Below are 26,102 nucleotides of genomic sequence, written 5' to 3'. Positions count from 1 at the left end.
TCTCTCACAAGACCACACAAGGATGGGATGAGGGGATCATCAACCTCTAATCCACACCCCAAAACACCCCTCGCAACACTTACAACACACTCCAGAAACTAACACCAGTGAAACATGTCTAGGAGCCAACACTGCTCGACTAGATGACGAAATACAAGCGATACAAGCAAGCTAAGAGGTACGAAAATTATTCTATCACATCAATGGACTTGAAATATGCCCAGCTACTTGAGATATGAAGGATTTAGTCTCTAGTTTTTGTGTGGGGAACAAGGCCACCCAAGCATAGAGCAAGGCCACCTAACTAGAGAGAGCCAAGAGTACAAAATTTACCAGTTATAACAAGGCTGCCCAAACATACTTAAATAGATTTTGATCCTTCTTGGGTCAATTCTGGGTAACATAGGGCTGCCTAGAAACAGGACAAGGCCAACCAAACACAAACAAAAATTTAAGTTCAATTTAAGCCCAAAAGAGAAGTTCCTACATTCATTTTACCATAATCACATAAGCATGAAATCTATTTGATACTATCATGCTCGGCTCTAACACCAAGTTCATGTAATCCGAACTATTATCACAAACATGATACAATTCGATTATAATGTATTCCATCTTAGTAGAGAGGTCCATAAAAGAATATTACAATAACAAACATGAGGACTCAAATGTCCTTTCTATATACAAATATAGTTGAAAAGAAACTAACTAAAGTACACAAGTGTAGCCACAAGAGAGAGTACTTTGATCAATCTTGGTTTGCTATCCTTCAAAGCTCAACAGTGGTATACATGCCACCCAACCACATGAAATCAAAAGATCCACTCCCTCATGCTAGGAAATAGTTGCAAGGCCCAAACACTCACACTTGCAAGGCACATGGGAGAAGGCATAAGCTCATCAAAGCATGAAGAATACACAACATCTAAGTATGCATCAATAATTCAACAACGGGAAAGGAACCATACATCTTTCATGTGCTACTCAACTATACTAGGACTAGATGCTAGAGAGCTAGTTAGGGAGTGCCATCACGTGTGCAGGAAGGGATGGCAACACATGGAATCCAGTACCCCCTCATATGGATGGGGATACTCAATCATACAAGTCAAATGCTACACAAGCGGGCATGTCTTCCCAAGTCATCATTTCTAGCTTTTACAAGCGCTCAGAGCATGCAAGGGGCATCCCAAGTCATCATCCTAAGCCTTTACGAGCACTCAAGGTATGCAATGGTTTTCCATTATCTTGGTTAGTTAATAATAATTGCTATGTATCATTATTTTTCACTTGATTAAATGAATCCCCACATTGTGATTGCTAGCGTGCCACTTTGGACCGGGGACAATGTTGGGAGCCACTCCATAACCCTCTCTAGTATCTATGCATAGGCTCATCACATTCTCCAATGAATGTGGCACAAAAAACAATACAAAATACAAGCTTCAACCAATTTCACGATATATTTTCAAGATATTTGTTTCAACCGGTTAGGCATTCCAATATTTCTCAAATCACATAACATTCCATTTTCACATTTTCAGATTTTCACATTTTCAGATTTTCACATTTTCCAAGGAATATGGCACAAAAATCATGCCAAAATTAATGAAAATTTAGAAACATAATTCCATTTGATCTAATTTAGCATTTCAAGAAAAGACTTTTGTTCATGCATTCCCATATGCCAAAAATCTCACATTCATTCAAATTTTCATATTTTTTAAAAATTGTTTCATGCACCCTTTATTAAATAAACCTTAAAAACATAATAACATCATCAAATAGAAACTAAATTGATTATATACACAAGTATACATCGATCACATAAGTATAAACACAAATTGTAGTTGAATGAAATAACACACTTTCATACATGGGAAGGTGTGATAAAGAGAAAAGGGGATAGGGGAAATTAGGTGTGAATGAAATTGTAGGTGTGATAAATAACACAAGTATATATCTTAATTGAGTTAGTGAAGGCAGTGGAAGCTCAGGAAGAGGAAATTCAGTTTTCACTGGTAGATGTTACAATTGTAATCAAGTTGGCCACACAATGGGAAGGTGTCCAGAGAAAGCAACCAGCTCTTCACACTCATACATGGGTGAGAGAAGAACACAATTAGTGCAGGAAGAAGACAATCAAAGTGTGTCTTCCCCTCTCAGTTTATACTTGGTCATTTATAAACTTTGAATTGTGTTCTTCTCTTGAAATGGTTTAACAGATGTATAAAATTATAATTATTGTCAAATGTATACAAAACTCATGGAATATGAAATCCATGACATCAAATGTTCCAAACAAATATCAAAACAACAACTACAAGTTTATGGTTCAGATGAGCCTACATTGCTCCTACAAATGCGTCTAAGGTAGGTCTTGGATGATGTAGTAGCCATAATCTTTGCTTGTGAAACCATAACAGCCTCTCCAACATCAGTTGTCCCTGTGTGTGGTTTTGCTCTATCCTCCTCTGCCATGGCTACAACCTCAGCATCTCTATCTGCCGCTTCAACCCAATCAAGGTCCTCGTCACTAAAGATAGGATCTATAGCCTCTGTGATCCACTTAGATTGTGGATCGAACTCCTCTAGCGTGATTAGGGTGGAGTCGTGGTCCAAAACTTGTCTCTATTTAAGAGGAATGTTGAAATGAACATAGACTAGATTATTCTCTCCACAAATCGTCTATTGCGCCTCTTGGAGTGTATGTGCTCAAACATACTCCAATTGCACTCACAAATTGAAGCACGACATGGTTGGCTCAATATGCGAATGACTATCCTCTGAAGATTTGGTGGTTTAGCACCAAAAATTTGCCACCATCTATTTGAGATGAGAAAAAGAAAAAAAATCAATCTCATTTCTAACTTTAAGTTTCAAGTTTGAACATATAATAATAATATAAAAAGAGGAAATTTTGTACATTTTTAAACTTAAATTATGTCCTTAAATATATTTTTACCTGACTGCAATTTTGTTTGATTTTCTTTCCACATTTGACAAGAAAAGAGCTCTCCCTATGCATTAGAAAAGGCCTATATCTTGTGGACTATATGGCTAGTATTACTAGGTGGCATCTACTCTATCATTGAGTAGAGCCCATTAAGAACTTCCTCATCCGCCTTGAAATCCGGGTGGAATTGGAATGTCGGATTGAGGAAATAAGAGGTTGCATGGAAGGGCTTGTAAAGATGGATGTGCCATCTATCAATGATCTCCTAAATGGGATGATACTTACCCTCAACTCCCTCATAGACGGATCTAATGGCCTCCTTGGCCCTATCCATGCCCTCATATATGTAGCCCATTGCAAGCTTCTCCCCATCAACAACTTGTAGGAGAACTACCAAGGGCTCAATGAACTACAGATATTGTGAAACATTAACTTAAGTGTTAATGAAAATAAGCAAATAAAAGAAAAATATGAAGAAAAATTAAAACGTAATGTAGAATTAAATTTTACCTTCACAATCTCTGCACAAGGTGCCTAAAAGCCCCGCTTATAAAAAATGCAATTTGCCAAATCAATCCTTGCAATGGGCGTAGCATAGGATGAGGAATTCCACTCCTCACCAATAAACATACACCTCAAAGCTGCCTTTCACCGAATCAAGGATTGTAATGTGATGAAATTAGTAGCAAATCTAGTGATGCTAGGATGATTCAACTCCCTTTGCCTCGTGTATTGCCTCATAAGGCTAAGGACCTATGTATGATTGTATGCAAATTTGCAAACATTTTAGGCCGCATTCACACCTATTTTGATCCATGGAAGCTTGCCAAGATCCTCCAATATGAGGTCAAGGCAATGGGTGACACATGGAGACCAAATATTGTTGGGTGCCTCTCCATCAAAAGTCTACCTACAACAACATAATTTGCTGCATTATCAGTCACCACTTGAACTGCATTGTCCTCACCCACATCAAGTATGACTTCCTTTGTAGCCTTGTAAGGGAATGTGCCATTTTTTGTATGTGCTGAAGCATTAATTGACTTGATGAACATGGTGCCACCTGAAAAAGAAGCAAAATCAATGATGCAATAAATTATAATATTAAAAATATTAATCACTAAACTAGATTCAAATTATTCAATGCATTAAGGGAAGTGCATTGATCAATCCCCTATGGAAGAAACAAGAAATTTCAGCAGCATCCTATTTCTTCTATTGGTTCAACCATCGGTCATGATGGTGCAACCCTTCTTGCTCCATACCGAGCGCTGCTCCTCTATTGTGGCTTTTACATCAACCACCATTTGTGCCAAAATTGGGCTCTTTAAGTCATCTTCACTAGGGGCTTCAAACTCTGCCCCATAAATAGTTATGGCATCAACTGTGTTTTGCCAATAAGGACTCCTAAGTCCTAACACATGCCACAAATAAAATAAATAAGATAAGTGTTGTAAAATGGAGAGTTGAACTTTAAATTTGAATTCAACATATATCTAAATATAAAAATTTGTGGGACAAAGAATCAAACTATAAATTTTAAAACAATCAAATAAAAAAAATTACCTGGCTGCATGGAATGAAATGGTGCAATAGTACCAGAAGTCTCCAATTGCATGTCTAGTTGCATCATGTACCTCCTTGTTCCAACCAATGCTCTCAAGCGACGACTGGGCACTACGAGTAGCATGTCACAAAATACGAATCCATCCTAGATTTACAAATTCTAGGACCAATGCTAATACTCCCACTATCACTATCACTAGCACTAGCGCTAGCGCTAGCACTAGCACTCAGACAAATTGGAGGCATGGAAGAAACCTCTTCAACACTAGCAATGCTTGGCAACCCCTCCCTTTGCCTCTTCTTCTATTCTTTTTGCATTTCAAATGTTTCTTATTGCACTTGTACCTCACAATAGCCTCGGGAGATGCCAGATCACAAAACACATCATGGCCAGGTGCGCGGGCAAGATGATATTTCAATCTATTAATGCCTCCATGAAAAACTGTTTTGCAATATTTACATTTCACCTTTTTTTTTTTGCTTGGAAACAATTTCAGCATGTTTCCAAGTTGGGTCCTTTCTAATTGGGGTTCTAGACATAGACATTGTGAAAAATATGATTTAAAAAGCTCAAGGCTGCTGCAATAACACATAATTACAAAAAAAAAAGAATATTTGTGAATTGTCATTTATAATTATTAACTATTAAGCTAATACAAAAAAGAATGTACAGTTTGTTCCAAAAAATTATGTAGGGTTTGTTCCAAAAAAAAATGTAGGGTTTGTTCTTTCTCCTGAAAGGAAATGAATTGACGTGTTAAGAAAAAAAACCAATACAATTTTTGTTTAAAAAACACACAAAAAAAATCAAGCTTACCTCTTAGAACAAACTTGAAATAAAATGCAAACTCCTTCCAATCATTGGTAGAGAGCTCTCAATGCATCAAATGTGAGATTGAAGCTGCCAGATTGCGATTTGATGATGGATTTTTGGTTTACCTCCTTTCTGGTTGCCCTACAATGCACTCTTTTTTTATCTAACAACTCTCTTTCCTCCTCCTATTTTGCCAACAAAATGAAATGAACTTGCTTTTAGGGTTGTAGAGCAAATTTAGAAAAAAGAAGAAGTTACAACCTATTCTTTGGTCACTTTTTTGACGAGTCCAAGGCCTTGGACTTTCTTAGGGTGACTCAACTCAAGACTCATCAAGTCTCATTACTCTAGTTTTGAATTTCAAGCACTTTATAGAATTTTTGACATTATAACCACATACTTTGGAAATTTTCAAAAAAAAATGTAAATCTATTACTCTACTTAATAATTTCCAATTTAAATGCAAAAGAATCTCTTTTCCTACTTCATTGATTGCATACAATCCATTTACAAACCTCTAGAAATTGAAACAGATAAGAAATGAAGAACTTAGCTTAATTTTTGTAAGAATTTTAAATGCAAACCACTTCACACATGTCAAACAGAAGCCCGATTTCTTGTACATGCACCTTCCCTTCCTAATTCCTATCCTATTGCGACTGATTTCACTCCAAACCCCTTCCTAAATTTCTTTCAATCGCAAAATCCATTTTGAAGAGGAGAGTTTTCTTCCCACAATATTTTTTTACAAAATGTATTCTCTTCCAAAAATTATTATTTAATTGTTTGATCCAAGCGTGAAACCTATATAATTCCACCTGCAAATATTTTCTCATGCAAGCTGCAACCCTAAATCGATTTCATAGTATCGGCTAGGGAGGATCTTTCACCACCGAACTTGATCTTAATCATAGTGTTTTCATTATAGGTTGTTGTTGGTGTAAATAATTATTCATCTTGGATATTATTACACCTTACTTAAGTTTACTTAGGAAATGCATTACATAGTAGTTTGGGTATGAGACACTTGGGTGTTTGTGCCACATTGGGATAGTGTGTGTAGGAGAATTTCCACCTTTTATGGTGTGATCTTGTTGTTACATTCTACAATCAGTGGGTGATCCACCTCATGTGGACTATTATATTATTTCTCCTACCTACACACACCTATTTCCTACCTACCCTTGTTTCTTATTGAGCCACATGTCATGTTTGTGTGCTCACATATCCATATAGCCTTGCCTATATAAGCAAGCTCATATTCATTGTATAAACAACAACTCTTAATGATCCAGTTGAACATATTTTTCATCTTGATAGAATACAGTTTATTTCTATCATATATTTTGTCTCTCTTATTTGTGCTTTCCATTGCCTCTTGATCTTGGCAAAATCTCACATGGTATCAGAGCTGGTCCATGTCTCACATGGTATCAGAGCTATTAGAGTGTCATTGGTTTGCCAATTGAGAGAAATTTGATGCTATTTGAGATTGTGTATTTTGGAGCTTTTTGTTGTAGGTTTTTATTGAAGCTTGATGGGTCAAATCTGAGGTTACCATTGGATTGAGGAGGTCCAAGAAAGTCATTTTTGCCTTTTGTTTCATCCAAATCGGACTTCAGAGGCCAAATCTAGAGGCATTTGAAGTTTGACGCTACAGCAGAAATTTTCCAGAAATTATAATTTTGCAGGCATTTTTCAAATAGCGATATCTCACTCATCCGGACTCGTTTTTTGGAGCAATTTTTTTTGTTTTGGGGTAGAATTTCTTGATCTGTACAGTGGTGCAGGATTTTTCTGATTTTCGGATACAGGTTTTTCAGAAATCGCGAATTCCTGATTTTTACAACTTTCGAGGCTTCGTTTGGGCTCATATGGACTCATTTTTAGGTGCCATTTTTTTTGAAAGTGCATATTTTTTCATCTACTTTCATAATCTGCCATCTGTTTGCAGTGATTTTAAGTAGACATTGTACTTTCAGTATTTGGCCATTTTTGGCATATTTGGTACTTGCATTTTGCTTGGATCTCAGTTTAGATCACTAGCAGTATTTGTTGAAGTCTCTTAGGTTTCATTTTGAGAAGTTGTAAATTGAAATCAGAAGTCCACTTTGCCTTGTTTTGCAAGTGGCCCATTGTATACGCACTAAGTATAAAGTGCCAAAATCACCATTTTGGGGGTTTCGTGATTGAGTATTTTGGGGGGGTGTCTTGTGTGATTGTGCCTCTCTCTATCTTGTGTTTTTTCATTTTGGTGCTATGGGTTCTCCTAAATTTCAACTTTTACCTCCTCATAATTATGCATCATGGAAAATTAAGGCATGGAGTAAACTAATGGAAAAAGGACTCATTCATTATGTAAATGAAACTATTACAGCACCACCTGATCCTAAGGCTGATCTTAATGCTCAAATTGAATGGCTTACTAAGAATGCTATGGCACTTGGAACACTTAGAAAGTATGTATCAGATGATCTCATTTTTCACATTGATAAGTGTACTACAATTAAAGAGGCTTGGGATATTTTTAAGAAATTGTATGGTCAAGTTGATGAGATTAAGGGCTACAAGTTTGATAGTGAACTCACAACTTTGGATCCCAAGGATTTTGATACAATCCAAGATTATGTCACAAAAGCAACTGAGTTAAGAGCAAAGCTAAAGGATTGTGGAATTGACAAAAAGGATGCTCAATTGGTTTATAACTTGTTGGACAAGCTTCCTTCAGAGTATGCAACCTTTGTATCTAGCTTTCACACCCATAGGTTAGCTCAAGGTTCCTCATACACTTCTCCCTCATTTGATTCATTCATAGAGATGTTGATACTTCAGCAATCTAAGTTGACCATGATGGGGATTCTCAAATCTACAAAGTCACAAGCTTTGGTGGCTAACAAAGGGAATCAAAGCAATTAAGGAAAAGGCAAGAATCAAAAGCAACCTAAGTCTCAACCACAACAAGATGGAGCACAATCTTCCTCTCCACAACAAGGTGACTCACCATTCTCACTTAAGAGGAAATCATATAAGGACAATCTTTTTTTGTGGATATTGCAAGAAGTCAGGACATGATGAACATCATTGTTATAAGAAGGATATTGATGAGTTGAAGAATCTTCTTGAGAAGAATAGAATCAACCTACCTTCTACAATGTCTACATCGGCTTCTTCTTCCAAAGATAAAGGAAAGGATCACACTTTTGGGACAGATAAAGGAAAGGGACAAGCTCTTTGTGCTACTACAAGTCATGATTCAGGGAGATGGCTTATAGATTCAGGGGCTTCTCATCATATGGCATCTTCGCAGTCTATGTTTTCTACATTTGAGCCTTGCCACATGCCACAGATTTTGATGGGCAATCATACATACATGGATGTGATTGGGAAAGGATCTATTGCCATTGGGGATAACTCCTTCAATGATGTGTTGTGTGTACCCCACTTGACAAATAATCTTCTTTCCATCTATCAAATCACACATGGGGCAACTAGGAAAACTGTGGAGTTCACACCTGATTCAGTTATCATTAGAGACTTGGAGAGTGGAGCTATCATTGCGACTGGGATGGTTGATCATGCATCTCGGTTGTACTCTTTTTCAGATTTTGGTCCTATTGATGAGGTTGATTCTTCCTATGTTGATGATTTAGATTTTGAGGAGAACTTTGGGCATTTGAACTTGGGGATTCTCACATGTGACCCCATTCTTGAGCCTTGCATATCATCTACTTCTATTGATATCACACCACCTATTGCACCTGATGATGGAGCTAGTGCGACAGTTTTGCCTTATTATGATTCAGTGCAGTAGGATATTTCATGTCTTCCAGCTTCAGTTGATTGGGATGCCTACTTGACAGACATTGCAGGTTTGTTTGTGGACTCCTACATTGCAGATTTGGGAGACACCATTCATGACATTCATCTTCTCTTTGATGAAGATGATCCTTCTTTGATTGTTGCAAGGGATCACTCTGACCCTCTTGTGCATTCTCTACATGATCAATCCTTAGAGGTCGACATGATTGTGGATACTTTTGTACAACACTTGGAGGAGGTCTCTTTATCTTTTGAGGAGACATATGAGTCTTTGGGACATGTTCTACATCCATCTCCACTAGATCTTGGAGTGCCTTTTTCAGTAGTGTGGCACAGTTTACTACCTTTGGAGGGGGTACCTTTCAGCATCGACATGGGGACACTTGAGCAGTTTTTAGAGATTCCTTTCATCATGAGTATTTTTTCTCCATCTTCCTTTCATGGTTGGGGAGATTTCATGGATACACCTTTGGTTTTGTTTCTTTCTAAGGGGAGGAATGTTGTTCAACGTTCATGGAGCAGTTTCTTCATTCATCTTTGAGCTTCTATCATTGGTGCTGATTCCAGATTGAGGGGGGGCTTCCTAGTCTCTCTTCTTCTTCTCTCATATGGGGGGGACTTTTTCCTCACATGGGGTTTTTGTCCTTCACATACTTCTATGAGAGTTCTTTGTATCTAGTTTTTCATCTCTCTTTTGGGGGAGGGTTTTTTCCCATTGGGTTTTTCTTTATTTCTCCGCTTTGTGAGAGATTTTCTTGCATTGGTTTTCATGCATTTGCATTTGTACATGGGTACCTAACATGGCCTCGTAGCCGGGACCCATCTTGCATTGCTTAGTTGCATTGTAGACTTAAGTGCATTCCCCTAAGTTGCACTTAAGGGGGGGTGTTGGTGTAAATAATTATTCATCTTGGATATTATTACACCTTACTTAAGTTTACTTAGGAAATGCATTACATAGTAGTTTGGGTATGAGACACTTGGGTGTTTGTGCCACATTGGGATAGTGTGTGTAGGAGAATTTCCACCTTTTATGGTGTGATCTTGTTGTTACACTCCACATTCAGTGGGTGATCCACCTCATGTGGACTATTATATTATTTCTCCTACCTACCCACACCTATTTCCTACCTACCCTTGTTTCTTATTGAGCCACATGTCATGTTTATGTGCTCACATATCCATATAGCCTTGCCTATATAAGCAAGCTCATATTCATTGTATAAACAACAACGCTTAATGATCCAGTTGAACATATTTTTCATCTTGATAGAATATAGTTTATTTCTATCATATATTTTGTCTCTCTTATTTGTGCTTTCCATTGCCTCTTGATCTTGGCAAAATCTCACATGGTATCAGAGCTGGTCCATGTCTCACAGTTGTGCTTGAACAAACATGTTCAATCTCAACAACTGTGCTTTTTAGAAAATATCGAATAACTAGAAAACCCAAATGACTCTCTTCATCCTCCTTTTATAGCCCTAGGAGAACTTTTTGGAATAATATATTTTAAATTTACTTTTTAATAATTAAAGCTACCATAACTTAACTATAAAATCACATTTTTAAAACATTAATTTCTTTTTACTCATAAAATGACTTTATAATATTTATTTTATTTTGGCATAGGAAAAGTCATTTAAAATAAAATATTGAACTTATAATTATAATTATTTAAATACCAATTGCGGAAAATATTAATGTAGACAATTTAATTTAATTTGTTACATTGTTTTCTCTTCAATGCTTAAATGGGGACATTACATGAGGACAACCATAAGAATGAGATTGAAGAAGACCACTGCTAAGATTTGATCAATTTTAGCATACTTCAAATCTTGCTTTGAGGTATGAAAGCAAGTTTTATGGTATTCCACAACAAGATTCTCATGATGTCATTTGATGTTTCCCTTGGCTATGGAAGAAGTGTCCTTGAAATCTTTCTGAATCATGCTGACTCTTGTTTGAAATTGTGTCCTCAAATTTTCTAAATGACCTATGTATATTTTCTTTTTCCATCTTGTAGCTACTCTTCAAAACTCATGAATAGGTATTCCTTTACTTGTTCTGTGCGCTTTCGTGATCAATCCTAAGCTTTTCTGATAAGGGATTTTAAAACACCAATCTAGTCTAATGAATGGTTATGCAAATAAATTTGGAGATAGAGATTGGTATGCATGCTCTTCGTTAAACCCTGCATCCTTTTCAATATTGAATCAGCTTATTCTGTGCCAAAATTGAATGATAATTTGTTTTACTATTCAAGGAAGTATTTTGTAAAGGAAATGATGTGTGGGAACATGAGAGGGCTGTTTAGTTGATTGAGAATTATAGTGCATCTTACATCAAGTTAAATATTTTTCTTGCTGAAGATAAAATTGAAGCTATGATCTAGACTGTGAATAAGGATGGAGGGATCAATTCTGTTCCAATGATAAAATGTTCCCTTTTTATGACTAAACATTTCAATAGAGCTATCCCAATGCCAAATACAGTATGATTTAGAAACTGGAGTCCGCATTGGATGCTGATGATCAACATTGTAAGGGCCAATTCATGTGATGGTTGGTTTACACAAGCTCACCAAGACAGATCTGTTAGATAGGGTATGTATTAAATGTGTCATGCAAGAAGAAATTAAGATTATGTTTTTGCAATGGTGAGTTTGGAAGAGAGTTTTGGTTGTCTTAGTGAATTGGGGAGATAGCATCTTTTAAGGGCCTGCCAATTGGAGGGGAGTCCTAATAGAACTACCTGATTTTCCAGATGGCCTTCTTGTGCTGTGCACTGTTTTTCCCTGTAGAATGTGAGGTGTAAGGCTGCCTGCAATGGTTCTAGAATGTATTTTGGCAACATAGTTTTTGTATACTCCTAAATGAATTAGGTACTCAAGTTCGTGCTAAGCTATTTCTGGTGGACGTTAACTATGAGATCTGATTAGATGTGCAAGATCCTTGCTTGGGTAGAAAAAGGTAGTGCTGTGATGCCATATTACCAAATACACATTTTAATTCATGTCATATAAGTTTCAGTATGTTTGCATTAGAAAACAACCAATCTTTATGTATGAAATACTTTGACTTGTGTTTTTTTTTCTTTTCATAGTAAAAATTTATATTACCTACTGAGATGGACACATTACAAAAAGCATTGTCTTTCAATAGTTAAAAAACTTAAAAAGTCAAGGAACGAAAGAGTATCAGATATATCAAGCTAAATTAAGGAGGATATTACACCCCTAGATCATAATAGAGAGCGATTTGACATCATATTTTCAGCAATCGCACATTATAGTTTCAATAATAGGTACTAAAAAAGCCAATCAAGTAGGACAAAACATAGCTTTATTAAACTGGTTTACATAATGACCAATAGAGAAAAGCTATCCAAAAAGGTTCTTGTAAACATAAACTGAAGTTAGGCATTCATTTCACCAGTAAGACTTTGAAAGAGGCTGGGAAGATTGCCTATGTTGCTTGCTCCAGAGGTAGCAAATTCCTTTTTCTGAGCACTCCACCGTGTGTCTGAGTGAACTCAAGTTTAATTATAAATATAAGGGGTGGTGATATGACCAATTGTGGTAGAATGATGAGGAGACTTGGGGTAGGGCATAGAATTTGGAGGCCTAGGCATTTTAATGAGTGACTTCAAGAGCCTTTTTCTATTTTTCTCTATGGTATGAAGGTATTCAATTGCTTTAGTCCTGTTGTAGAGAAAGTTGAAATTGTGAGCAAAATATATAAGGCATTCCATTTGAGTTTGAACACTTCTTCTCAGGCCCTCAATGCATTGATTTTGATGTTAGATGAAACTGAGGAATACATTGTTAGAAGTCTCCAGTTAGGGAGATCCATGGCTTTATGTGATTGATAAAAGCTGAGATTTCTTTGGGCAATTCAGCAGTTGATACAATGACAATATCTCACTCGTGTTTGGGTGGGAGGGAGTTTGAGAAGGGTTGGTAAAGAGCCTGGGAGAGGGGAGTTCCAATATCCCAAAGTAGTGGGGATGTGGTGGTTTGAAAGAGGGGAAAGTGAGGGAAAAGGTGCTGAGTGGCTGCTAGAGTGGGTTGGAGAAAGCAAGAGTGAAGGGAGTAATTGGGTTTTCTGGTGGGGCTGGGGGGTTTATGTTTCAGTTAGAAAAAGAATCCACTTTGGTTGAGTAGTGTGATGGGGAGGAAAGAGAATAGACCTTGTAATATTGAAAGCAAAGGGTGGAAGGAATTAATAAAAATGCCACATTTATCAAAGCCCTTAGATAGTGAAGTCCTTGGTGTTGTACTGAAGTTTCTTTCAAAAATGACTAGATGGAGCATCTCCTCATCTTCAACATTGATGTTTGATCCTTATGTGGGAGGAGTGGACTGCTGACAAACTTTTCTAAAACAGAATTTTAAGGCTTTCCTTCATCTCATTCTGGTTTTGATGTTTTTTCTGTGGTACACTTGTCAGGGCTTATGTGGCATTCTAAGGCACTTGCATTTACAATAGGATAAACCTTTTAAAACATTTTCTAAGAGTCTGGAGTTCTGGCATCCATGGAGCACCATTATTATTCTTGGATCCAAAGTTAACAAATCATTCTGATATGACCTTTTGAACTGTGCACATTCCTTTCAAAGATTTCTCTCAAAATTTCTTCCTGGTAACAACAGCATGAGGTCATTGAAGTTTATCCATAGCAAAATGATATTTCCATAGCTGGATTGAAATATCTGATAGGTTCCACATGAATAGGCACACCCTAAGGATAGCTCTCTACACATTTTCTTTACATGAGAATTTTGGATGCCTTTCTCAGATAAATGCACAACTTTCTATGTTTCTTGGATTTGAACAGTGTGAGGAAATGTGATACTAGGTAACAGTTCACCTTGAAAATCACTTAAATGTCACACATCTGTTTTTGTATAAGATGTTACAGATTCATTCAAAACAGTTTGGGATGAATGTACACCGTTCTGCAGACTAAAATTTGGACCAATGTAAGGAATTGGATATCTTTTGAGGATAGTGTACTGGTGGTCTGTCTATTTCATGATGGGCTTGGATGCCTTAAAAAAGATAATTGAAATACTTACATGTTACATGTGTCTCTGGGGCTTATGTTGTAATGTGTCCTGTTAAAATCTTGAATTTGATTTGAGACAATATTCTAAAAGAAAGCACTCTTGCTTTTAATTACCATTCTATAATATGCCATTTATAAGATTGTATTACTTTCAAGAAAATAGAGAGAGATTTATTATGGTATACGTAAAATCAAAATGTTTTGGGAATATATTTAGTGGATGGCATTTATCACCTAACACAAAACTTGAAATTTTCATGAAATTTTTGATACATAATAATAGAATGAGAACTAAGATTGTTGATAACCTTGGTTCATAACTTTTGGAAGAAACTAGTTTAATTGTCTTCATTTTTCCTTTGTTTATTCTTCAGGAGCTAAAAGCCACGACTGTTCTAAGGCTGGCATTTCAGAGCCTTGGAGTTGTCTATGGAGATTTGGGGACATCTCCTTTATATGTTTTTCGTAGTACATTTCCACAAGGCATTGATGACATTGAAGATGTGTTAGGCTCCCTGTCACTTATCATATACACGTTGACAATGATACCTCTAATCAAATATGTTTTCTTTGTTATGAGAGCCAATGACAATGGGGAAGGTAAACTTCATTCAGCTCTTACAATCTTTATCTAGACTTGGCAAGAATATATTGAAATTTGCTCTTCTTGATAAGTGGATATATAGTCTATTTTTAATTTCAACGTTGTGTTATATGATCAAATAACTTAGCACTGGCAAGAATGCTTTTCATTCTCTACATAACAGGATTACATGAAATCTCTATGTGGTTCTGAAATAATTATGACTTTTTTATCTTATACAGTTCAATTTTAGTAACCTTTAGCAGAGTCTGGAACATATGACACAGGAATATATTGTGTGACAATATTGGATTATTCTCTTTTGAAGAGCTAATTATGGCTTAATTGATAATTTGGCCAAAATTGAATGAATAATAGAGAGCATACTACCTTTTTTAGCTTCTATTAAGACTTGTTACCGTGCATGGTGCTAATGATGGAGCAGGTCATGTGAGCCATTTGTTTGCTACTGATTCTGCACTACCAGATTGCAGCAATATAAATATTAACAGTATTAACAATAAACACAATAAATATCATATAAGCAGCAGTTCTCATTTAGGTAGTGTCTTTACAATTGTTTGGTACAAGGATGCCCCAAAATTGCCATGCCATCCTTGACATAGACTTGCTTTTCAAAATGACAATACATATGGTTATTGGTTATACAACTGAACAGAAGAAGTTACAACACTACCTAATGCTGGCAAAACGTATTGCTTGGCTATTAAAAAATGTTATTAAATCAATGGTCTACATTATTCCCCCTTTTAGTCAAATTAGATTCCCTTTTGACAACACTAATAACAATAATTATATCACCAAGGAGACGTTGTAGGTGGGGGAGTAGAATATGTCCTATAGCTGCAAGAAGTGATAAAGTGGATGATTTAGCGTGGTTATCCTTGAGTATCTCTAGTTTGACACAAAGGGATATAAGTTCATGCCCTTTGGAACACTTGGCCATTTTAGCCACCTCTTTAATTTTTCCCTTTCCCAAAATTCCTTGCTTTTTAACCATAGTTGCAAGACTCAAACTTGGCTCAGATTCGACAATTTGACTTTTGACCTGGACTTGGACTCAATGCCAAGACTTGGTGAATTGGAAAATCCATGAAATATATAGATTTTTTAAGGATTTTAAACTTGAATCATGCACCTTTCAATAAATAAACTTTAAAGACACAATAAACTAATCAAATAGAAGCTACTTTGATCACATACACAAGTAAACATTGATCACATGAGTATAAAAGTGGATTTTAGCTGAAGGAAACAACATTTTTAAATATAAATATTTTAAATATTGTCAAGTGTATACAAAACTCATGGATTGTGAACTACATGGCATCACAACAAACATCAAAACTAAAATTATTGATCTATGGCTCAATGGGGCTTACATCACTCGTCCAAACTTCCATAGTTGTACGACAAGTCCTATGCAGACATTTGAGATAGGTCCTCGATGATGACATGGCCATGATATCTTCTTGTAAACTGGTGACACCAAAATCTAAGGGGTCTACTCATGCTCTATCCTTCTCCTTTGCCAAACTACTATCTTTGCCTCTAGATCCACCTAATCAACCCATGCAAGGACTTTCTTGTTGAAGATGGGATCCTAAATCTCAGTGATATGATTTGATTATAAATCAGCCCTCCTCTAAAGTGATGGGAGAGATAAGTCTGTGGCCAATATTTTTATGTGATGGATGTGAGGGCTGTACTGATTGTAAACAAGATCATTTTGATCTTTTCATTGACAACTTGTGCTTTTTGGAGTGAATGTACTCATACATAATCCAGTTGTACTTGTATCCTAAAGTGGTGCTTGGTTGGATGGAGACATGAATTACAATCCTATTAAGATTTGGCATCGTAGCACCAAATTTTTCCCACCAGGCATCTAAAATGAGAAAAAAATTCAATCTCATTGTTTAACTTTGAGTTTCAAAATTAATATGATAAAGGGGAATTTATAAAAAAAATTACACTTAAATTATGCCTTTATTAGATTTATCTATTTGAAATGTTCTCTAAGTTGTCCTGCATATATCTTGTTCAAAAAAGGCCCTTTGCACAAGTCTATAGATCTCAATCTTAGAGATTATCTTTGTTCCAAGTTAAGGATTATGTACCATTGGCTCTATGTCTGTATAGCCCACTCAAAACATTCTCATCAGCCTTGAAATCTAGAAGATATTGGAATGCTTGATTTAAGAAATAGGTAGTTGCCTGTAAGGGTTTGTGAAGTTAAAGGTGTCATTGTCAATCAATAATGTCCCATATGGGACAATGCTTATCCTCATAATATGAATGGATCTAATGGCCTTCTTGACCTTATCTATGAGCACATATATAGAGCCTATTGCGGGCTTATTCCGATCAACAAATCAAAGAAAAACAACTAAAAACTATGTGAACTACAATTGCTAATAAATCTTGAAGAAATTGTAACACATGGAAATGACAATGCCTAGAAGGATGGATGAAGACAAATTAATTATCACAAAACATTCAAAGTTGTTTCATGGATTCTAACACCAACCCAAAGTTAACATAGATTTTCTTATTAGCTGGATTATTCCTTCAATGATTATGAAACTTTGGATTGGAGCTGACTGAAAATATTGGTAGCATAAGAAAGCTTCAACTTTACATTCTTTACAGAAAATCACTTTAAACAACTTAATTTGATTTGGAACTTGAATGACAATTTTCATAGCATAAGTATGGCATCAACTCTCATTACAATTACGTGTCAATTATAGGTATTGAATGGTCTTTCGTTGCATATTCTTGAAGTTTCAAAAATAATAAAAAAAATGCTTTAAAGCAATTCTATCTCATCCTCTAAAACTAATATAAATTATTATTTTCTTTCCATTTTTGCATCTCATTATCTAATCTTTTGATTGTCTTTAATTTTCTTCATTTGATATTCATCTCCTCTTAAAAATAATAAAATATTAACACACTTCATTTTGGGCATCACTTTGAATGGAGGGCTCAGATTTGTTGCCTTTTTTCTGTTATTTTTCTATGTTTGATGTTCATCCTTCACTTGTGCCCATATACTAGCTTGGATGCCACTTTTTCTTCAATTATATCTTCTTTTTGACAAAGAAAACATGCTATTTGATGCTTCATTGAGTTTTAGGCGCTCATTTGCTTTTGGATGGAAATTTTATGCTGCTACTGCGAAGTTATAACAATTAGGAATGCTAGCACTCGGTGGAACTTTCTTCATTGAGAATTATGCCACTCACACTAAAGTGGAGCATTTTACAATGATGCCAAGTGGGAGAGTAATGTTATTAATACCAAAGTGAAATTTTTTGACAATGATGACAAGTGGGAGAATTATGTTGCTCGCACCAGAATTGAACATTTTGACAATGATGACAAGGGGGAGAATTATACTACTCATGCCAAAGTAGAACTTTTTAACAATGAGTTCAAGTTGTGAAAACTAATGAAGTTGGCACCTAGTGGAGCTTTCTCCACTTGATGCCAAAATGTGGGACTTGTGGAGGTTTTGCCATCACTGCCAAGTTATGAAAACTGGAAAAGTTGGCACTCAATGGAGATTTCTCCACTTGACACCAAAAAAGTGGAACTTGTGGAGGATTTTGCTATCAATGTCAATTTTTGAGTGATTAACTCACAACTTTGAATTTCTTTTAAGTTCATTCCCCTTTTTTTTTGGTAGCCTAGGGTGCCCCAATGAACCAACCTAGCATCCTCTTAACAAGGCGAGTTGAGGCGAGACTAATCCCTGGGGATGGCGAAAGCTGCCCATAAGCCCACTGCCATTGGGTGAATCAAAGTGGGATTTGATCTCGAGACCTCATGATCCTACATTGGAAGCCTTTAACCAACTGCACCACTCCTTCGGGCTAAAGTCATTCCTCTTTTTACTTCGAACTTTGGCTTTAGTTAAAATTCCTTTTCTCATTGCCTTAATTTCATTTGCATGTGATTAAGCTTGAAACTACTTTGGTAACCTTTTGCGTTTGCCTTCCACAACTTTTCTCCGAAAAAATTAAAAAGCCAATTTTGTAAAATTAGAAAGTTTGGATTTTGTTGCTTATTTCTTTAATCTAGGAAAACAGAAAACGGAGAACAGAAAGAAGTTTTTAGTAGAAATAGTTAGTTTGATCTTTGGTATACATTGAAACTGCCTATCTACAATATTGGATGCTTTGAAGTGACAATCTTATGCTTGGAAGACAATTCTCATATATGATTATGTCTCAATGTGCTAAAGAAGATTTTCCTTGGCCTCAATCCATCCTACTTGTGCCTAGTATCTACCATTGTAGTCTTTCTTTGAACTGCACATTTTCTTCCCTCTGTTGGTGTTGGAGTGGCTTTAAGATTCATAGCTTGATATATTTGTGACAAGCAATCTGCATACATTGTTAGTAGACCGAGATAGACTAACACTATGGGCTTAACCATTTTGATTGGAAAGAATCAAAGATAATATATTTGGCATTGATGTGACAAGAATCACTTGACATTTGGCTGCAGATAGGATTACAGACATTTAAAAGGTTGGCATATTTGCACTCCATAGTTAAAACAACAATGTCTTGCATATGCATGCTGTTGTCCTCATTTTTGTTTTTAAAAATGAAGGACCATTACATAAATTTTTTGTAAAAAAATGAAAATTTTACTATATGGCATGCTTCCCAAGGCAGAATTTTGCCTAATCCTTGGATTGGCTTAATCCTCAGTCCATCCTCGAATCACGTTTCAAATTTCGTCGCATTCTGGGTTCGTTTGCTATGTCTTTCCTTCAATTTCGGGTTTTTTCTCCCTGACTGTATGTGGGAAATTTTCCTTGAATTGCAAGTTTTAATAATTTGTTTTGTTTTAGTCTTTGTAGGGAAATTTTTGGCTAATTACAAGTGCACTTTATTGAAAAAGAACTTGTAACTTACTTTTTATTTCCCCCTTGATGCTTTTTGGCTTTTTAAGTTATAATAGGGATGTTTTTGGGTAAGTGACAAGTTAACTTGTAATTCTTTTCTAAAACCCCTATTTTAATGTCTTTTGCTTATAATAGGGATTTTAAACCCCTATTACATGTGCTAAGTTATTAAAACTTGTTGAAGGGATTTTATTTTCCCTTTACAAGTAATTTGTAACTTGCACATCTCTCTCCAAAACCCGATTTTGCCTAGAAATGAAATAAAGTGACATTTTAAACTTGTATTGTGTCCAAAAAACCCGATTTGCTTCATAAAGTGTAAATGAAGGAATTTTAAACTTGCTATTGTGTCCAAAAAACACGATTTGCTTCATAAAGTGTAAATAAAGGAATTTTAAACTTGCAATTGGATTTTTAAAACCTGATTTTGCCTTGTTGAGAGAAAAGTAACATTTTAAACTTGTTGTTTGCTCTCAAAAACCCGATTTTCCTTATTGCATGCAATTTTAAACTTGTTGTTCTTTCCCAAAAACCCGACCAGCAATATTGGAGGATTTTGTTGAAGATTTCCAACGATTTTTGTGGAGAAATTCAAGGAGGAAGGCGTTTTGGATTCCTTGCTATTTTCATGCATTTTCCAACTCTCTTCATGCCATTTGGAAGACATTATCGTTGGTTTTATGGGGTTTTAACAGCAAAAACACTTTTGAAAAATGCCACGATTTGCCTCATTCAAGTGCCATGAATCTTGTCTTTCCTAAATCGTTTTGCCTTGTCTTGCCTAGGCGTGGAGGTTGGGTGCTTTACTTGACCGATTCTTCATGCTTTTAATGGGCATTTTGATACATTTGGCGTTTTTTTCAAAAACTTGGCTAGGGTTTGAATCTTCTTCTTTTGTCTATAAGAGATTCTTTCTCTTCATGATAGTTATATGTTTTGTTTTGTTCTTGCCTAAAATCGGTTTTGTGAGAGATTTTTCCCTTTGTTCCAAGTTTGCAAAGCAATTTGTGAATTCCATTGTTTTTCCCCATTTTCTCTCTTTACTTGTATTCGGGATTTTAAATCCCGATTACAAGTTGGATGAAAATAAATGTTCTTCCCTTACGGTTAAAAGAATTTAACCATCTTTGGTTGAAATTCCAAGTTGCAAAGATGAAAAATACCTGTTCTTTCAAAATCGGGTTTTTAGAACCGGATTACATGTTGAAAGTTCTTCCCATTTTCTAGAAGACAATCTTCCCAAAATCTTTTCATTTTCACTCATATTCATTTCCATCATCCGTACATACCATTTCATCCACTCATTTCACACCTTCATTCATTTTTCCCATTTAAAGTCTTCACTTGAGTCAGCCATCCAGAACCCGAAATTGGTCCAAAATGCACTCAAAAAACACTTGAAAATGAGTCTTAAAGGTCCAATTACAAGTGCAAACTTGTGTTTACCCATTACGCATATGAAGTTGCATGTTTGTTCCCACACTTGCAAGTTAATGCTCTTGTTTTTTCCACACATGTAATGCAGCTTCCAAAACCCGAAATTCACTTGTGAGCCCATTTTTGCATCAATTTATCCCTTCCCTTGTCAATCCGGTTTGCACACATGATCTACCAAATCAATGGATTAAGGCATGGGCTTTATTTTGCAAACAGATTTCAAGAATGGAGGATGATTCAAAGAAGAGATACAACAACAATTCATGGTTGAAAACATAAAATGCTTTCAAGACAAAGATGGTCATGACATGAAAAGAGGAAGGCAACCCTTTCCCTCCTGAAAAGATAGTACTACCCCAAGCAAGAAGACAAGGATGCAAGTTCCCGTTCTGGATCAAGATGTCTTTACCAATCCAGAATACTTCAAGTTCTAGTATCCTGAAGCGACATGAAGATCATCACAGCCAAAGGATGGTGCGGTTAGAGTCGTGTCTTTAGACACATGGAATAGTTTTAGTTATGCATTTGTAATTTTGTTTTGACAAGTTACATGTAAAAAATAAATTTGTAATTGCAAGTTAACTCATTACTTGCACTTTTGTAATAACATGTAAAGCAACTACAAGTTGAGTTCAATTAGGATTGTAGTTGGAATAAGTCATAATTAGTTGTTGAATAAGTCTTGGTGGTTGAGAGAATTTCTCAAGTTAGTTGGGATCCTCCCACCTTTTTCTCATGACTCCTCTCCTATAAATACTTGAGGGGGTCTATTGTAATGGATATCTTTTGGAAAGGAAGCAAAAACTCTGCCAAATTTACAGCAAAGAAGTCTTTGAGCTTTCATGTGTAAATTCAAGAATTGAAAGAAATATAAGGAAATTGCTCAAGCTTTAAGTCTTTGTGCTACATTCTTGAGTTTGTGTTCTATATTATCTTTCTTGCAAGTGTTTCTCCAAAGAACTTAATCGAATTTGATTTGCAGTCTTTGTGCTGCAAGTATTTGAGGTTAAAATATAAATTAGAATAAATATACTTTTGAGAGGAGCTGTAAGTCTTTGTGCTTGCACTTATTCTTAAGAGAATTTAGGAGTAGATTTTGTGAGAAATAGCTATGAGTCTTTGAGCTTATACTACTTCTCATTGTTTTAAGTATAAAAGAATAAGATATTCTAGTTTTTTAGCTGTTATAATTTGTTCTTGATAGAATTAGTATAGAAAAGGGTAGATAGGACTTCACATAATCAAGTCTTTGAGCTTGATATTTTTGTCCCATCCCGAAGGACGTGACGAAAGTCTTTGAGCTTTCAGGAAACTTCATTTCCTTTCTCTCATATCATTTTGAAAGTTGTTACTGTTGTTTTATATCAAATTGCTATCACCTTTCTGTGAAGAGAAAATGATATTGTCTTTTTTGAAAGAAGAAGAAAGATTGTTGTTCCATCCTATTTTATTTTTAAAGTTGTAGTTAGATAGGGGGAGCCTTCCCTTAATGAGGAGAGTTTTACTCACACACTGTGGTTGAAACCACAATTTTGTATATTTCCCCAAGTGTACAAAATTTTCAACCAACACATGCCTCCAACTTTCAAACATGAGTTTCTTCCGTTTAAGGTATCTTGGTATTAGGTGCACACTTGTGAACATGAAACATTTTAAATTATTTCAAAAACATACTTTCTCTTTTACGAGGTGTGTGCCCTTGTATCAAGTGCATGCTTGTGAACTTGGCCATCTACTAATTCAAGTGCATTTAAAATCTCTTAACAAGGTGCATGATACAATATACACACTACCCTTCACTTGCTCAAGCATGCATTTAGTAGAAGAAAATCTAAATTTTGATCTCACTATGCCAAAGCATGCACTTAACAATTGAAACTATTTTGTCATTTGAGGAAGAATTCATCTTAACAATGGTGCACCCTTATAGAGCCATGTACACCAATATTCAGTTAATTAACTTTTTTTGGAACAACCTTTATGAGGCACGAACATGGGAATCAGGCATACACTTGTGAATGCGACCTTCACTTTTCACATTTAATATTGATATCTCCCTTCAAACATGTGAACTTGAGCTTCTCATGCACACTTGTGTGTAGATTTTGTGAATTCCAACTTGAAAATTCCCTTTGGTTTGGTGTGTGTTTGCCTCTAGGTGCACACCTCATAATTCACACTTTCATTACTTGATCTTTTGCCTCTTCCAAGTGTGACCTTTTCTATTCCATGTGCACCTATACATTGGACTTTTATTTCAAATTGAAATTGAGTCCTTATTCAAGTGTGCCCTTCTACACTAGACAAACACTTCTGAATGCTATCATTGATTTTGACTATGGTGTATTTAGGTGCATTCCTGATCCCAAACTTAACAAATTTCTTCATTAGGAACTTCCTTCCTTTGCCATGATTGATGTCTTTGAGAGCTTTGTTTCATGATCCTACAAACATTCATAAAAGAGCTACAATGATGGCAAGACAAAACAAATTGGGCAATGCTTGGTCATGAGTTGCACTTTGATGAAGAAAATAACAAATTCTAGCTTAATATAATATGAAAATTTTGTATGGGTATTGTTGTGACGTTTTCACACATCGCCCCATTGCAAATGGGGACCCCCCCTTTTTTTCTGCTCTCTAGGATAGTGTCTTTTGCTATTAACCTTTGTGTTGAAGAAGTCAGTGGGTCAAAAGTTAATCAAGTTAGGTTTGTCTCTTTAGGATGAAGTGAAGTCAGTAAGTTATCAAGGCTTTTGGAATGAATGACTCATCTTTTGCTTGCAAGGTTAGGGATGAAATGCTAAAAGTGGCTAAGTATAGGAAAATTTCCTTTGCCCTCTTGGAAGAGCAACCAAGGCATTGACAACACTTCCTTTGCCTAGCCAAGGTTTTATCACTTCCACTTCTCCCAGCACTGGCATTGGGTGCCCAAACCTGATCACTCCCATTTCCATTCCTCATCTTCGCCATCACCATTTCACCCTTCCATTCTTTCCATCTCTCTCTCCATCCCATAGCCCTTCCATCTTCTCTATTTTCCACTTCCTTCCACTTCCACCCCTCTATGCCTTCACCACATCCCTCACAATCCCCCTTCCATTTCCACCTCCACTTTCATTTCCATTTTCCCTCACTCACTCTCATCTCCTTCCATTTCTTTCCATTCATCTTACCCTTCCCTTAACATTCCTTTCTCCCTTATTTTCTTCCTTTCCATCTCCCACCATTTCCACTTCCACCTCCTTTAACTTCCATCTCATTCACCTCCTTGCCTTCACCTATACTTTCACCTACATTTACACCTACCTATACCTTCACCTACACATACCTTCACTTTCACCTACACCTACATCTTCTACCCTCCATCTCACACCCCTTCACCCCTCTACTTCCCTTAACATCCATTTCTTTCCATTCATCTTACCCTTCCCTTAACATTCCTTTCTCCCTTATTTTCTTCCTTTCCATCTCCCACCATTTCCACTTCCACCTCCTTTAACTTCCACCTCATTCACCTCCTTGCCTTCACCTATACTTTCATCTACCTAACCCTCTTCCCATCCTAGTATACTCATCCACTACCTTTCACCTACATTTACAACTACCTATACCTTCACCTACACATACCTTCACTTTCACCTACACCTACATCTTCTACCCTCCATCTCACACCCCTTCACCCCTCTACTTCCCTTAACATCCCTTCCCACACTCTACCTTTCTGTCCTCCTACCTCTACACCCCTTAGCCTACCCCACCTAACTATTCCCATTTCCCACCTTTATCCGTAATTACCTTTTTCCTAACCTACATCCTATCCTAAACCACCCTCTATTTAGCGTAAGCCTACCCTTCCAGCCTACATCCTAACCTCCCTTCACTAACTTCCATCCCATCCTAGCTTACACCTCCCAACTTCCATTTACCACACCTCCTACTTCCTACCTTACCCTTTACCAACCTATTCCCCTAAGTTTACCTTCTATCCTATCCCATCTCCAACATTACCCACACTTCCTTTCCACCCTACTCCTATCCCATCTCCAACATTACCCACACTTCCTTTCCACCCTACCCCTACCCCTACTCTGTCCTAACTCCTTTCATTACCCCTTATACCTCCCACATCCTAAACCTCCCTACCTCACCGTAGCACTCACTCTACCTATTTCCCCACATCCATACCCTCTTATGTCTCCCTTTGCTCTAACATCCCATTCTTCCTCTTTCCCCACGTAGCAGCTCCCCTTACCACTTCCCTCACATTCCTTCCACCTCACATTCTTCTCGTACCTGCTAGGCCCCACAAAATCTGAAATGGATATTTAAAAAGTTTGTTTTAAGGCATAGCATTTCCTTTTGACTTCCTTTACTACCGTAGCTTGCTTGGGTCCCACTAATTAAATAATGAATGCAGAACAAAGTTTCTAAGGAATTCCGAGGACCGACAGCACTTCCTTTGACTGTCCTAATCAGCATTGCAAGAGATGAATCACTTCCATTGCTCCCTGATTGGAGCGAACCACACTTCCATGGAGCGAACCACACTTCCATTGCTCCTTGATTGGAGCGAACCATACTTCCTTTGCTCCCTCATGAGAGCGACATAGCTTCCAATGCATATTTTAAAAGCCATTTGATGCATTTCCACACATGGAGAACAAAGAACTTAAGGAATGAATTGACGAAAAGAGACAAATTGATGAAAAAAGTGGCTGAGAAAAAGCGGGATGGCAAATGAACTGCAATTCCATTGCTCCTTAGTTGGAGTGAATTGCACTTCCATTGCTCCTTAGTTGGAGCGAATTTTACTTCCTTTGCTCCATCTTGGGAGCGAACTTCCTATCAAAGACAAAACAAGGCATATAAGAAGATCTAGCGCCACCTAGGAGAAAAGAGGGCCCAC

At 36.5% G+C, this 26,102-nt stretch overlaps 1 protein-coding gene across 5 annotated transcripts in view; it reads left to right on the top strand.

Annotated features, from left to right (window-relative positions):
- LOC131070622 (putative potassium transporter 12) overlaps nucleotides 1-26,102 on the top strand; it is a 128,645-nt gene that overhangs the window by 43,937 nt on the left and 58,606 nt on the right. For all 5 annotated transcript variants that reach the window (XM_058006209.2, XM_058006210.2, XM_058006206.2 and 2 more), the window contains one exon: nucleotides 14,603-14,828. In XM_058006209.2, coding sequence (XP_057862192.2) covers nucleotides 14,603-14,828 — 226 coding nt within the window. The remainder of the gene's footprint in view (nucleotides 1-14,602; nucleotides 14,829-26,102) is intronic.

Source organism: Cryptomeria japonica, chromosome 1 (genome assembly GCF_030272615.1).
Source record: "Cryptomeria japonica chromosome 1, Sugi_1.0, whole genome shotgun sequence".
In the NCBI taxonomy this organism is placed as follows: domain Eukaryota; kingdom Viridiplantae; phylum Streptophyta; class Pinopsida; order Cupressales; family Cupressaceae; genus Cryptomeria; species Cryptomeria japonica.
The sequence above is the reverse complement of the archived record's forward strand: the minus strand, read 5'-3'. Positions and strand labels throughout refer to the sequence as shown.